The sequence below is a fragment of the Bos grunniens genome, chromosome 22, assembly GCF_055505025.1.
Source record: "Bos grunniens cultivar Pamir isolate PY7600 chromosome 22, Bosgru_T2T1.0, whole genome shotgun sequence".
Lineage (NCBI taxonomy): Eukaryota > Metazoa > Chordata > Mammalia > Artiodactyla > Bovidae > Bos > Bos grunniens.
Window position 1 is genome coordinate 54,784,405 of NC_141186.1, and position 13,789 is coordinate 54,798,193.

The 13,789-nt window shown below is 57.0% G+C and overlaps 1 protein-coding gene across 11 annotated transcripts in view; it reads right to left on the reverse strand.

Annotated features, from left to right (window-relative positions):
- ATP2B2 (ATPase plasma membrane Ca2+ transporting 2) overlaps nt 1-13,789 on the reverse strand; it is a 195,062-nt gene that overhangs the window by 11,954 nt on the left and 169,319 nt on the right. For all 11 annotated transcript variants that reach the window (XM_086368496.1, XM_086368500.1, XM_086368498.1 and 8 more), the window contains 8 exons: nt 13,308-13,487; nt 13,031-13,118; nt 10,496-10,602; nt 9,653-9,844; nt 4,463-4,676; nt 2,404-2,615; nt 2,101-2,208; nt 46-228 (listed from right to left, as the gene is read on the reverse strand). In XM_086368496.1, the coding sequence (XP_086224622.1) occupies nt 46-228; nt 2,101-2,208; nt 2,404-2,615; nt 4,463-4,676; nt 9,653-9,844; nt 10,496-10,602; nt 13,031-13,118; nt 13,308-13,487 (1,284 nt within the window). The remainder of the gene's footprint in view (nt 1-45; nt 229-2,100; nt 2,209-2,403; nt 2,616-4,462; nt 4,677-9,652; nt 9,845-10,495; nt 10,603-13,030; nt 13,119-13,307; nt 13,488-13,789) is intronic.

Here is a 13,789-nt window from a genome sequence, read left to right on the forward strand (position 1 = left end):
CCTCATCTCCGTCACCGCCCACCCGGCCCAGGGAGCTGCCAGTACCTGCGTCTGGATCCGGTTCAGACCTCGGAACCACAGGATCTGGCCCCGCCGCAGCTCGCGCTCGGCGTGGTCTATCTCCTCCACGTCCTCGTTGAGCTCCTCCTCGGGGATCTCCTCCTTCTGCGTGAGCCTGCCCGCCTCCTTGAGGAACTTGAGCCTGCTGGTCGGGATGGTGGCGATGACCTGCGGAGGGGCCCAGCCATTAGCGTCAGCATCCGTGGAGGGGTCGGCTCCTGTCACTCACTCACCTAGTTACCGTCAACTCACCTCCCCTCTTCCCCAACCCAATCTTTAGATTTCTTTCTAATTCCCTCGCTTATCCAGAGTCAGCAGGACATGGTGGGAAATCTTGGGAGTTGGACATACACGTGACTTTGACTACCCCAGACTTCACTGGTCACGTGACCTTGGGCAAGTCATGTAACCTCTCTGAGCTCTAGCTTTCCCTTCTGGAAAGCTTGGGGGCCAGTTCTCAGAGTTGGACATGGTGTGTCTAAGTCACTGGCTTAATTCTTCCTGAGGTCCCTGGGGTGCCCAACCCTGGGCAACAGGGGCTCGGAGCTTAGGTGCCTGGGGGTAGTCAATGCTGGGAGACCCTTGGAATGTCTGCCCTCCTGGAAGGGAAGGCAATAGGGGAAGGGGCTATGTCTTCCTTCTTACTCTTCCTCCAAACGGCTTGTCCGTAGGGCTGAGGCCTGAGTGCAGGCCCTATGGGGTAACTGAGGTGGCTGGGGTCAGAGGCCGCTTACATCTTCTCTAGGGACAGACAGGGGCTGGCCTGGACACTCTCAGGGGTTCCCTGGGAGTCTGAGGTGGCATCGTCCTTAGGGGTCAGGAACCATCTTGTCCAGATGCCAAGGGCTCCCTGAGGGAGCAGGCCCCCATGAGACAAAGATGTCCAGGCTCAAGGGTGCCCGGGGAATGGGCTTGCTAAGTCAAATCTAGTTTATCAACTCTCCAAAGACACTCTGAAGTTTAAAGAAGGTTATTTTGAGTGAAACTAAAGTTCCTTCTTGACCTTCTAGTTAATTTCTGTCACTGGAGTTTCCCACTTTAGCCTGGAAACAGCTTGAAGGCAAGACCAATGTCTTAGGTCTGCCGGGGCCCTCTGCCTAGATCCAGCTCCAGACACCATGTCCTCTGAGCTGCGAGCTGTGAGCTCGCGATGGTGCATGTGTGTGTGTGCGTGTGGCTTGGTGGGGGGACGTTCTGGAGAGGAGCCAGCCCAGGGTTCCCCAGAGCCTCGGAGGGTCACGGATGGCTGCAGACAGCACCACGATGCAGCGGAGGTCACCCCTCTTACATTCCCTCGGAGCTCTCTGCAGGACCTTCTGCTGGGTGCCACAACCCCTGTGACACCCTTTACAGCTGGCCGCCTCGGGCTCTGAGCCTTGGCTGGTCATGACATCTAGTTAGAGTTTAATAACATTGATCATGTTACTTTTTTTTTTTTTTATCAGTTTCTGTTTATGGCAAATAATACTTATTTTCCTATCAGTAATGTAAGTTGCCTTTTGAAATAAATTTCAGTTAAAAAACCAGACAGGATTAAAAGAAAATATCAAACAACAGGATCAGTGGTGTATGTGTGCACGCCTGTGTGCTCAGCCGCTTCAGTCGTGTGTGACTCTTTGAGACCCCATGGACTGTATGTGGCCCACTGGCCTGGTTTCTCTGTCCATGGGATTCTCCAGGCAAGAATACTAGAATGGGCTGCCATGCCCTTCTCCAAGAGACCTTCCCGACCCAGGGACTGCACCCTCGACTCTGGCATCTATCTGCGTCAGCAGGTGTGTTCTTTGCCACCAGCGCCACCTGGGAAGCCCCTCGGCAGCGTATAGCTGGAAGCAAAAGTCATAGTGGCGATACCCACGTGACCATCATGTGAGACCAGGGTCAACCCCTGTTGCTCCAGCCCCCAGAAATGGGGGCCAGACAGCTAGTCCTTGCAGGAGCCAGGACCTATGGGTGAGGATCCTGGACAGCCCCAGCCAGTGCTCTCTCCAGGGCGTCCCTGCTGAGGGGCCCCTCGCGCTGCCCACCTGCAGTACTCACCTGGCCCCAGACAAGCTCTCCTAACCCGATGAATATGCACCACATCCACTGGTCCAGCTGCAGCGGGGAGCAGCTGAAGGGCTTCCCCCCAAACTGCACGATCACTATCTGGAGAGAAAGGGGGCAGAGAGAGACAGAAAGGCCATCAGGGGCCAGCTCAGAGGTCTGGGCTCCCAGGGCATTGCTGAGGGGCTCCGGCTGCCTGATGCTGCCCCCGCCAGCCAGGCCAGCATGGGGGCCTGGTACCTGGATGGCAAAGGTGCTCAGCCCCCCACCAGCCAGGCCAGCATGGGGGCCTGGTACCTGGATGGCAAAGGTGCCCAGTACGATGGTGCAGAAGATGGGGTTCCGGAAGATGCCGTCGAAAACATTGCGCTCGCCGTGGATCTTGCGGGCATTGATTTCGTTGAAGAGCTGCATCATGACGAAGGTGTTGAAGATGATGGTATAGTGCTCGGAGGGCGGCGAGTGCAGGGGTGCGTTCCTCCCGCTGTCGATCTGGAACATCTTCTCGCCTGCCAAGTCAAGAGGGCGGGAGCTGGGCTGAGGGTCGGGACTGGGAGGGACGCCTGGCCCTGTGTGGAGGCCTCTTCTGAGCAGCCAGGAGGGTCACCCAGATGCGGGAGGCGCTCTCTGGACACTGGGGGGCTAGGTGGGCCTGCGCCATGGGGTGTAAGTGAAGGGGTAACAGCACCCTTTCTTTAGGGGCCAAGTGCCTTGGGTGAACTTTCTTCCAGTGTTTTGAGGAAATCTAATAAAGGCGGGAGGCCAGCTGTGCTTCCAGGCAACAGGGCTTATAAAAAGCAGCCCCTGGTTGGCAAACTCCTCTGGACTGGGAGGACAGGGCGTGGCCTTGGAACGTTTGGCGGGAGGCCTTGGCTTTCTGCACTTGTGTTGTTTCTCAGTTACTCAGTTGTCTGACGCTCTGAGACCCCATGGACTATAGCCCTCCAGGTTCCTCTGTCCTTGGAATTCTCCAGGCAAGAATACTGGAGAGGGTAGCCATTCCCTTCTCTAGGCGACCTCCTTTACCCAGGGATTGAACCCAGATCTCCTGCCTTGCAGGCAGATTCTTTATTGTCTGAGCCACCACGGAAGCTGTAGCTTTGGGTTCCCCCAAAAGTGTGGCTGCCTGTAACTGAGCATGTCCTTGCGGAGACCTCTGGGAGCTCAAGGGGCTGTTACAAGACAGACCAGTTCCGATATGGATGGTGAGCCTTCCAGGCCAGGCTGGCTCCAGACCCACCCAGGTGGCCTCCCTCATTCTTTGAGAGGGCTCAAAGAATGACACCACGGGGGCTGTCACGTGGTGGGGCAACACAGCTCCCGGCTGCTCTGCGGACACCGCCCATGGCATGCCTGATGCCATCCCATGTCCTTTTGCAGCGCCGCACAAGCTGGTGCTGGGAGGGCTTGTGGGGTTTTCTGACGGTGAGAGTCTAGCTGAATCCAGAAGCACCCAGAGCAGATGCTCAAGTGGGGAAGCCAGTGAGTCAACCAGGGGCCTCCTCCTCCTTTCTTCCCCAACTGACAGCTTTCTCTGTGAGTCTCTGCTGCTCTGCATTCCCGAACATCCTCTAAGGCTTCTCACGATCATCCTTACAACTATCCTGCCAGCACAACGAACAAGAACTGCCCTTTGAGAAATGGGCTCCTGCCCCAACCCCATCCAGGCTTGCTGGCGTCGAAAGCCCAGCTCAGGGATCTGAGGGAATCCCACTGGCCCCAGTTTGTTGTGTGACCCTGGGCCACCATCTGCCTGCCTCTGGGCACCTCCAGGTGCCAGGGGTCGGATTACCTTGGAAGCACCCTGGAAGCCAGGCCAGTCTGAGTTCCAGCCAGGTCTCTTCTCAGCCCAGGTGCCCCCTCAGGCTGGCTGCATGTCCTTGGGCAAGTCACCTCCCCTCTCTGTCCCTGGTGCCTCATTGTCATGGGGGTGGTGGCACAGGTGCCCAAGAAAAGTGTGGAAACAGCTGGCTTGTAGGCAGGTGTGTGGCTCTTTTCCAGGAGGCCTTGGTGAGGAGCCTTCTACCGGGCAAGGGTCACGTGTGGGAGTGCTGAGAACAGGGGCCGGTCACTCCCCCTAGTGTCTCGGGCTCCTGGGGGGGCTGGCATGACGCCCTGCCTTGCACAATGTGTACACAGTGTCCAGAGCTGTCATCAGTGGGAAAAGCCCAGTCTTTGGGGTTGCCAGACCTGGGCCAGGGCCTGGCTCTACCCAAGATTTGCTGTGTGACCCCGAGCCACTAACTTCACCTCTCTGGGCCTCCATTACTTCCTCAGCAAACAGGCGGGTGACTGGGAGTCCAGAGCGGCCGGGTCTGGGCCATGGAGTCCTGGGTGGGCAAGGTAGGGGACTCACCGACGAAGAGCAGGGTGAAGATGAGGGTGAGCTGGTAGACGGCATGGCCCAGGATATTCTTCATCATGGTCCGAGAGATGAGGGGCTTGTTGCGGCCATACGGCTTCCTCAGGAGCAGGGTCTCGGTGGGCGGCTCAGTGGCCAGCGCCAAGGAGGCGAACGTGTCCATGATGAGGTTCACCCAGAGCATCTGCACGGCCTTCAGGGGGGAGTCCTGGGGACCGTGGGTGAGACGGTAGTGATGAATACCTCCTAGATATTTATCACGGGAGGTTGGCCATCCACTGCCCTGATGTGCCTGGCGTGGGGCTCATCGCCAGAGTGTAAGCTGCTCCCCTTGAGGCCAGCTCTGCCAGTGTGTCTCCCTTGGCTGGCCAGCCCAGCCCAGGGTTCCAGAGTGGGTGCTGAGTAGGTTTGTCAGACCTTCCGTGGAGAACCACCCAGCCCTATTCACCTCAGCGCTGTCTTTTCCCCCAGGGAGAAAATCAAGCCCCAGGCATCACGGCCACCACTTCCACACCCTGTGCTTTGTAAATATAGCCACACCCCCGCCATCTTCACTCCTCCCCTCCAGCCCCGATTGGCCATGTCTCGTCCAGGCTCAGGTCAAGAGCCCCCACAAGCATCTTCCACACAGACCCCAGCTCCCCTGCTTCCTGCTGCCTCTTTCCCCTTAACCATCAGTGAATCAATGACTCGGGCTTCTCCTTCTCACAAACAACGCCTGGCACCCTGTCCCCTTTTCACTACCATCCAATTTCTCCTTCAGTTCAGTTCAGTTCAGTCGCTCAGACGTGTCTGACTCTTTCTGACCCCATGAATTGCAGCACACCAGGCCTCCCTGTCCATCACCAACTCCCACAGTTCACCCAAACTCATGTCCATCAAGTCGGTGATGCCATCCAGCCATCTCATCCTCTGTCGTCCCCTTCTCCTCCTGCCCCTAATCCCTCCCAGCATCAGAGTCTTTTCCAATGAGTCAACTCTTCACATGAGGTGGCCAAAGTATTTCATTCCTTCCAAAGAACACCCAGGACTGATCTTTAGAATGGACTGGTTGGATCTCCTTGCAGTCCAAGGGACTCTCAAGAGTCTTCTCCAACACCACAGTTTAAAAGCATCAATTCTTCGGTGCTCAGCTTTCTTCACAGTCCAACTCTCACATCCACACATGACCACTGGAAAAACCATAGCCTTGACTAGACGGAGCTTTGTTGGCAAAGTAATGTCTCTGCTTTTGAATATGCTATCTAGGTTGGTCATAACTTTCCTTCCAAGGAGTAAACGTCTTTTAATTTCATGGCTGCAATCACCATTTTGGATTTTTTTTTGATTTTTGATTTTGGAGCCCCCCAAAATAAAGTCTGACACTGTTTCCACTATTTCCCCATCTATTTTCCATGAAGTGATGGGACCAGATGCCATGATCTTCTTTTTCTGAATGTTGAGCTTTAAGCCAACTTTTTTACTCTCCTCTTTCACTTTCATCAGGAGGCTTTTTAGTTCCTCTTCACTTTCTGCCATAAGGGTGGTGTTATCTGCATATCTGAGGTTATTGATATTTCTGCCGGCAATCTTGATTCCAGCTTGTGTTTCTTCCAGCCCAGTGTTTCTCATGATGTACTCTGCATAGAAGTTAAATAAGCAGGGTGACAATATACAGCCTTGATGCACTCCTTTTCCTATTTGGAACCAGTCTGTTGTTCCATGTCCAGTTCTAACTGTTGCTTCCTGACCTGCATATAGGTTTCTCAAGAGGCAGGTCAGGTGGTCTGGTATTCCCATCTCTTTCAGAATTTTCCACAGTTTATTGTGATCCACACAGTCAAAGGCTTTGGTATGGTCAATAAAGCAGAAATAGATGTTCTTCTGGAACTCTCTTGCTTTTTCCATGATCCAGCGGATGCTGGCAATTTGATCTCTTGTTCCTCTGCCTTTTCTAAAACCAGCTTGAACATCAGGAAGTTCACGGTTCACATATTGCTGAAGCCTGGCTTGGAGAATTTTGAGCATTACCTTACTGGCGTGTGAGATGAGTGTAATTGTGTGGTAGTTTGAGCATTCTTTGGCATTGCTTTTGTTTGGGATTGGAATGAACACTGACCTTTTCCAGTTCTGTGGCCACTGCTGAGTTTTCCAACTTTGCTGGCATATTGAGTGCAGCACTTTCACAGCATCATCTTCCAGGATTTGAAATAGCTCAACTGGAATTCCATCACCTCCACTAGCTTTGTTCATAGTGATGCTTTCTAAGGCCCACTTGACTTCCCATTCCAGGATGTCTGGCTCTAGGTCAGTGATCACACCATCATGATTATCTGGGTCGTGAAGATCTTTTTTGTACAGTTCTTCTGTGTATTCTTGCCACCTCTTCTTAATATCTTCTGCTTCTGTTAGGTCCACACCATTTCTCTTTACCACGACCCGATTTCTCTTCACCTTTTTTGTTTACATGAAGCAAGTACTGTGTGTCTCAATAAGTCCACTGCTGCTGCTAAGTCGCTTCAGTCGTGTCCGACTCTGTGCGACCCCATAGACGGCAGCCCACCAGGCTCCCCCGTCCCTGGGATTCTCCAGGCAAGAACACTGGAGTGGGTTGCCATTTCCTCCTCCAATGCATGAAAGTGAAAAGTGAAAGTGAAGTCGCTCAGTTGTGTCCGACTCTTAGCGACCCCATGGACTGCAGCCCACCAGGCTGCTCCGTCCATGGGATTTTCTAGGCAAGAGTACTGGAGTGGGTTGCCATTGCCTTCTCCTAACTCCACACACACACACAAAAATGTTGTCCTGGTAGAAACTTTAGGCAAGTAAGGGACAGAGGAAGCCAAACCTCATCCAGGATCTCCCCACTTATGGGTTTCCTGCCCTCCACATTCTGGGTTGGGTCCTTCTCCATGTCTCCCTGGCTGAGACCGGGATCACGTATTCCTACACGTCTGTGCACAGTCGTCTCCTGTGGTCTGTGCTGCCTGAAGGTGTGTAGACCCCATCCTTTGTCCCCCATCCTATCCTCACACCTCCACACCCCCCAAAATGCCTTTCCCCAAGGGCAGCACCACCTTTCTTGTCACAGACTGAGGCATTCTTTTCCAGGCCCGTCTCACTGAACCTCGAGGAATCTGACTGCATCCTGACCCCTCTCTGGGCGCCCTTCTCTCTGACTCCTTCTCCAGCTCCTTCTTCCCTTACCTTTTGAATTTGTGTTCCCTGTGACCCATTCCTCGGCCCTACCCCTGGATGCAGTTGCTTACCTCTCCCCACATCACCCTCCCTCCAGTCCAGACCTGGCCCTGTGGCCGCAGCCTCGCCCACAGGTGGACACCTCCTCCAGGAAGGTCACAGGCCCTATACACCTAACAGCCTGGGGTGGGCTGTTCCTTGCCCCCTGGTCTTCTCAGTGTGGCTCCTGAGGCCCCACCGCCTACACCTCACACCCTCATTCACCTCCTAGATGTTTATCACCTCCCCTCCCCCAGGCCACCCCTCCCACCTCCACCCCAGCTCAGTCACGCTCCCCACTCCCCTCAGCTTCTTCCTGTCCATCAGCCTCCTCTGATTACATGCACCTTGGGGTCAGGGCCCCTCTATCCTCACCAAGGCCTTCACAGCCCTCAACTCAATCCAAGACCTCAGGCAAACCGTCCCTTCGGCACCTCAGTTTCCCCGTGTGGCTCCAGCTGGTCTCCAAGAAACTTGGCGTGAGTTTCCCTAAACCATCACTAGAGGGAGCCTCTTGTCTACAGAGCAGGAGAGAAGGGCCTGGTGAGCAGAAGGGACACCACCTCCCCACCTCCGCTCCAGCCCAGGGCTCTCACTCTCAGGGCTGGGGTGTTGGGAGCTGCCATATGCGTCCTCAAGGGCCCAGAATTCAACAGAGGGAACAGTATTCCCTGGGCTACACAGCTCTTCAGGACAGAGGTACCGGTACCAACAAAGGTCCGTCTAGTCAAAGCTATGGGGTTTCCAGTGTTCCAGTGGTCATGTATGGATGTGAGAGCTGGACAATAAAGAAAGCTGAGCACCAAAGAACTGATGCTTTTGAACTGTGGTGTTGGAGAAGACTCTTGAGAGTCCCTTGGACTGCAAGGAGATCCAACCAGTCCATCCTAAAGGAAATCCTGAATATTCTTTGGAAGGACTGATGCTGAAGCTGAAACTCCAATTCTTTGGCCACCTGATGTGAAGAACTGACTCATTAGAAAAGACCCTGATGCTGGGAAAGATTGAAAGCAGGAGAAGGGGACGACAGAGGATGAGATGGTTGGATGGCATCACCGACTTGATGGACATGAGTTTGAGTAAACTCTGGGAGTTGGCAATGGACAGGGAGGCCTGGCGTGCTGAAGTCCACGGGGTCGCAAAGAGTCAGACACAACTGAGCGACTGAACTGAACTGGGCAGGTACCCCATGGGCCCCTCTGTCCTCCAGAGCCTCTGGGCTTCTGGGGGCTCCTGTGGGCAGGAGCTTGTCTGCCAACATGGTTGCTGGGAGAGGCCTTCCCTCTCCTCCCCAAGCGAGGCTGGTCAGCCCTTGGCCACAGGCAGGCAGGAGGCTGCGGGAGGAATGGCAGGCACCTGGCTGGTCCATCCTCTGAGGCTCAGTTTCTGCCTCTGTGAAATGGGGATCAACACAGTTCCCATCGCACGAGGGGGGTGAGGAGGCAGTGAGGCTGCAGGGGCTGGGCCTGCCTGTCAGCTCCACAGGGCCCAGGACACGGGGCTGCTACAGACCTGGCTGTAAAGGTGGGGCCGACTCCTGCTCTCCCAGTGACCAAGTCCACCCAGCCCAGGAACCCAGGCACTCAGGCCTTCCCTGATGCACTCCACGCCACGGCTGGGGCTCCCAGGGCCGCACCAGCTCCGTGATGCCAGCTGGCTGCCTGTCTGGTGCCGGCCTCTCTCTGCCCCTTTATGTGGCCAGGGGCCCTGCCTTCCTGGAGGGGGTCCCTCTCCTGCCTCCCGGAACAAGGGCCGGTATCTCCACTGGCTGGCTGACCTTGGGGTAGTCCTGCCACCTCTCTGAGCCTCCTTTCCTGCACTCTGTGCGGCTGGTGCCTACGTGGGTGGCTCTGTGATGCGGTTCCTGGCCCTCAGCATGGAGCTGTGACAGCCTGGGACAGCCCCTGTGTGTGGTGCCCGTCCTCCCCCGGGCTTCAGCTGCCCCACCCCGCCCACCCCTGGAGGACCCACCTGCGTGATGCAGGCGCCCGTGAAGGCCACGATCACGGCCACCACGTTGACGGTCAGCTGGAACTGCAGGAACTTGGAGATGCTGTCGTAGACGTTGCGGCCCCACATCACCGCCTTGACGATGCTGCTGAAGTTGTCGTCCGTCAGGATGATGTCCGAGGCCTCCTTGGCCACGTCCGTGCCTGCGATGCCCTGTGAGGATGGGGACAGGAGCCTGGCTGGGGCGACCGGAGAGGCGAGCAGCTCTAGCAGCACCATCCTCACCCCCCGACCACCGCCCACATACACACACGAATCCCCAGCACTGCAGACCACACGGGAGCGTGTCTGCCCACGTGGTTGCTGGGAGAGGCCAGGCCTCGGAACACGTGCCCTCTCCTCCCCAAGCAAGGCTGGTCAGCCCTTGGCTGTGGGGAGACAGGAGGCTGCCTGTCCCAGTAGCAGAGTCCAGCTGGCCCAGGAACCCAGGCACCACACCAAACACGCAAGTGTACATGCATGCGCGCGCGCGCACACACACACACACACACACACACACACACACACACCCTACCCCTACTCTTCAAGACCCAGCCTTGAGGCCAACCTCTGCCTTCAGGAAGGGGGCCCTTCCACTCTTTCCCTTCCCTTCCCCAGACCCATCACTGCAGGAAGCTCTCTCCTCCCTTCTTGAGGCCAAGCTGAGCGTCAAGACCTCTGGGAGTGTCAGGTGGACAGAGGGTGGGCGGCGTGAGCACCGGGGTTCCTGCATCCCCCTGCTGGAGGCTGGTGGTCCACGCGTCCCCCTTAGCCCCTGCCTGCGGGCTCCTGCCAGCTGCCGCCCCAGCCCCCGTGCGCTCCTACCATGGCGAAGCCCACGTCGGCCTTCTTGAGCGCAGGCCCGTCGTTGGTGCCGTCCCCCGTCACGGCCACCACCTGCCGCTGCTCCGTGTGCGTGCTGTCGATGATGCCTGTGGGCGGGGCGGGCATGTGCTCAGGGCCCTGGGACCCCCCCAGGGCCGGGGGCCCAGGCTGGCACAGCCTCCTCTCTGGCCCCTGCCCCGCCACCCCCCTGACTCTGTCAAGCTTCATCCTAGCTCCCAGCACCTGCAGGGGACATGGGGCCCCTTAGCCCAGTGCTGGCTGCAACTAACACCCTCTCGTCAGGGCCTGCTGCCTCTCCAGCGTCCTCTTTGCTCTCTGCAGCCCATGGCCACTGCAGTGACCACCCTGGCCGAACTCACCTTCCCTGTCCGAACTCAAATCCCCTGTCCGAACCACAGGGGCCTCTCTGTTCTCCAGGGGAGCCAGGTTTGGCTGGGGGGCCACCCATCTGCTCCGCCAGCATCTTGTGCTTGGGGAGCCAGTCACACCTGAGGAGGCCTGGGCTCTGCCATCTGCTAATGACCACTCTCTAGATACTCATCCTTAATAAAACCTTCAGCAAGTAGCAGTGACAGATGACATGTGGCTCGCATCACTGAGTGAGTGAGGGCCAGAGGAGCAGGACGAGTGAAAGAAGTCACCTCTGCCCACCACTCAGGTGGGAGTTACTGGGGTTCGGCAGCTCCTCTAGTTCCACCCCCATGGGGCATACAGACACCACCTTTGCCTTCAGCGGTGCCGGGGCTCTCTCCTGAGCCCTGAATCCATGGACACCTCCCCTGGGATGTCAGAGGGCCTCCAGCCCAGCCTCCTAAACCACGTGCATCCATTTCCCCTCAAATCTGTCCCTTCTTGTGCGACTCCAGACACCCAGCTGCCCCCTGTAAACTTCGCAGCAGGCTCTCAGGCAGGAACACACTGAGCAGTCCTGGACTCCCATCTCCCCTCTTCCTCCACCCCATCTGGGCCAGGCCTGACCCCCACAGAGAGCTCTCAGACCTGCCCACTCCCAGCGCACCTGCTCTGTCCCCAGCCCGCCCCCAGCATCCCCTCTCGCAGCTGGACTATCCCAGCGGTCCCTCCATTTCCAGGCCGCTCTCCACTCAGCAGCAGGGAGGGAGATTTCTAAAACACCGCTTCTCCATCGAGGCCCTCCTGCAGCTCACCACCTGGGCTAGCAGTGCAGGTCACCACCGCGTGTTCAAGGCCCCGTGTGATCTGAGGATGAGACTCCCTTCTCCAGCCCTTCCTCTCGTCTCCCTCTCTCACTGGAGGCCCCGGGCCAGCCAATGAACTTCCTCCCACCCCTTGAAAGTGCCTGGAGACCTTTTCCTCTGGACTTCCACAGTGTGGTTCCCTGTCCTGCCTGAAACACAGGGCCGCCCCCTGGACCCCACCCCTCAGTCTGGGATCTGACAGCACCCCCAGGTGGAGTGAGAGGCCAGCAGGGCCCAGGAAGCTTCCGCTTCCACTGCTGTGGCCTCTGTGCAGGGCAGCGACCTATTCAGTGTCTACTGGGTGAGACCTGGCCATGAAATCCAAGAGGGAAGGGTCATGTCAGCCAAGAGATGGGCCTGACACATAGTAGATACTCAGTAAACATTTGTCAAGAGAATGAGTGAATGAATGAATAAGTGATTGAATAAAAAATGGAGCTGGGTTGGGGGTCTCCTGCAGTTCAGGGGCTCAGTGTTTCTAAGGCCAGGTCTGCCTCCATTGAAGTCTTTGGGCAGCACCTTTGGAAGACGAATCTAAGATGCCCTATGGCTGACCTCAGTCAGAAAACTTCCCCTTATGGCCATTCAACAGACGGAAAAATTGAGTCCTGGGGCTGGACACTTGCCAAAGGCCACAGAGCAGGACAGGGGGCAGAGCCAGGGTTTTAACTCAGGCCTGTGTGACTCTGAAAGTGCCCCGCATCTGGCCAGTGAGATGGGCTCAGCGAGGGGTGTGTCCTCCCCCTGGAAGGAGTCAGGGAAGAAGGACACTGGCTTTGGGCCTCATGTCTCAGATCGCTGTTCCCAGGGCAGCTCATGCCCGGGGTCCTGGTCACACACATGGGACAGCGTCCTTAGAGACCAGGCAGGCCAAGGCTCTCAGACTCACAAGGTGTGGGCCAGACTGGGAACATACACAAAGGAAGTGGGCTGAGTGTCAGACCTAGTGGTTAAGACAGCATCACATGGGAACAGCAGGGTCTGTGTCCAGTCATTCAACCTGAACATTAACCAAGATACACCACCCAAATCAGCTTGTCGGTGGGCTCCTCAGCCCTCAGTCCCATTGCTGCCCATGGGAGGGGGGACCTAGGCCAAAGGCCCACCACCTCCTCATGCCGCTGTGGCCCTTGGCAGGCCTCCTAGGGCATCCCCAGGTATGGGGTGTCCCCAGGTATGAGGAATCCCAGGCGGGAGCCGCTGTCATCCTGGAAAGAAGCTGAAGGCGCTAGGTCAGGAAAGCCCCAGAGGCCTGGTGCCTGGACCTCAGCACTGCCTGGGCCCACCCAGGTCTTACCTTTGACCAGGGTATGCTTGTCCGTGGGTGAGGAGCGAGCCAGCACCCGCAGCTTTGGCCAGATCTTATCGATCCGCTCCTGCTCAATCTGGAAAGGGATGCGGGAGGGGCAGGTGAGTGGGGTTGAGGAGAGAAACAGAGGCCCAGGTAAGGGAGGGGACTTTCCTAGACCACTGGGCTCTGAGCGGCATACTGGCTGGCTACCATGCACGCCCGTGCCTCCTGGGCCCCCGTTCGGGCCCAACCCTCCGAGGACCCTTTGCGCTGGGCCACGTACCTCCCCTTTCTCGTTGCGGATCCTTCGGTTGAACTCCTTGCCCTCAAGGCACAGGAAGTCCTCCCCGGGGTGGATGATGCCACACTTGATGGCGATGGCCCGCGCTGTGTTGATGTTGTCACCGGTGACCATGCGGACCGTGATGCCTGCTCGCTGGCACTTGCGGATGGCTTCCGGGACCTGGGAGGGAGGGCAGGAGCCATGGAGTGGACGGCACCTAGGGTAGGCCCTCCCTGCCTTTATGGATTCCAGAGCCTGTTCACAGGCAGCACCACGATAAGGGGTCTAGATGACTGGGAGACCCTGATGGCATGCAGACCATCTCCTCCCTTCCTGTGCCCATGGCAGGCATTGCTAATCAATCCCAGCACACTCTGATTAAACCCTGATGTGGTCTCACAATTCTTTCCTGCAGTGTCCCTGACAGCCATCACCTATCGACAGTGACGGTGCATCCTAAGATAAGACCGTTGACTATTCTG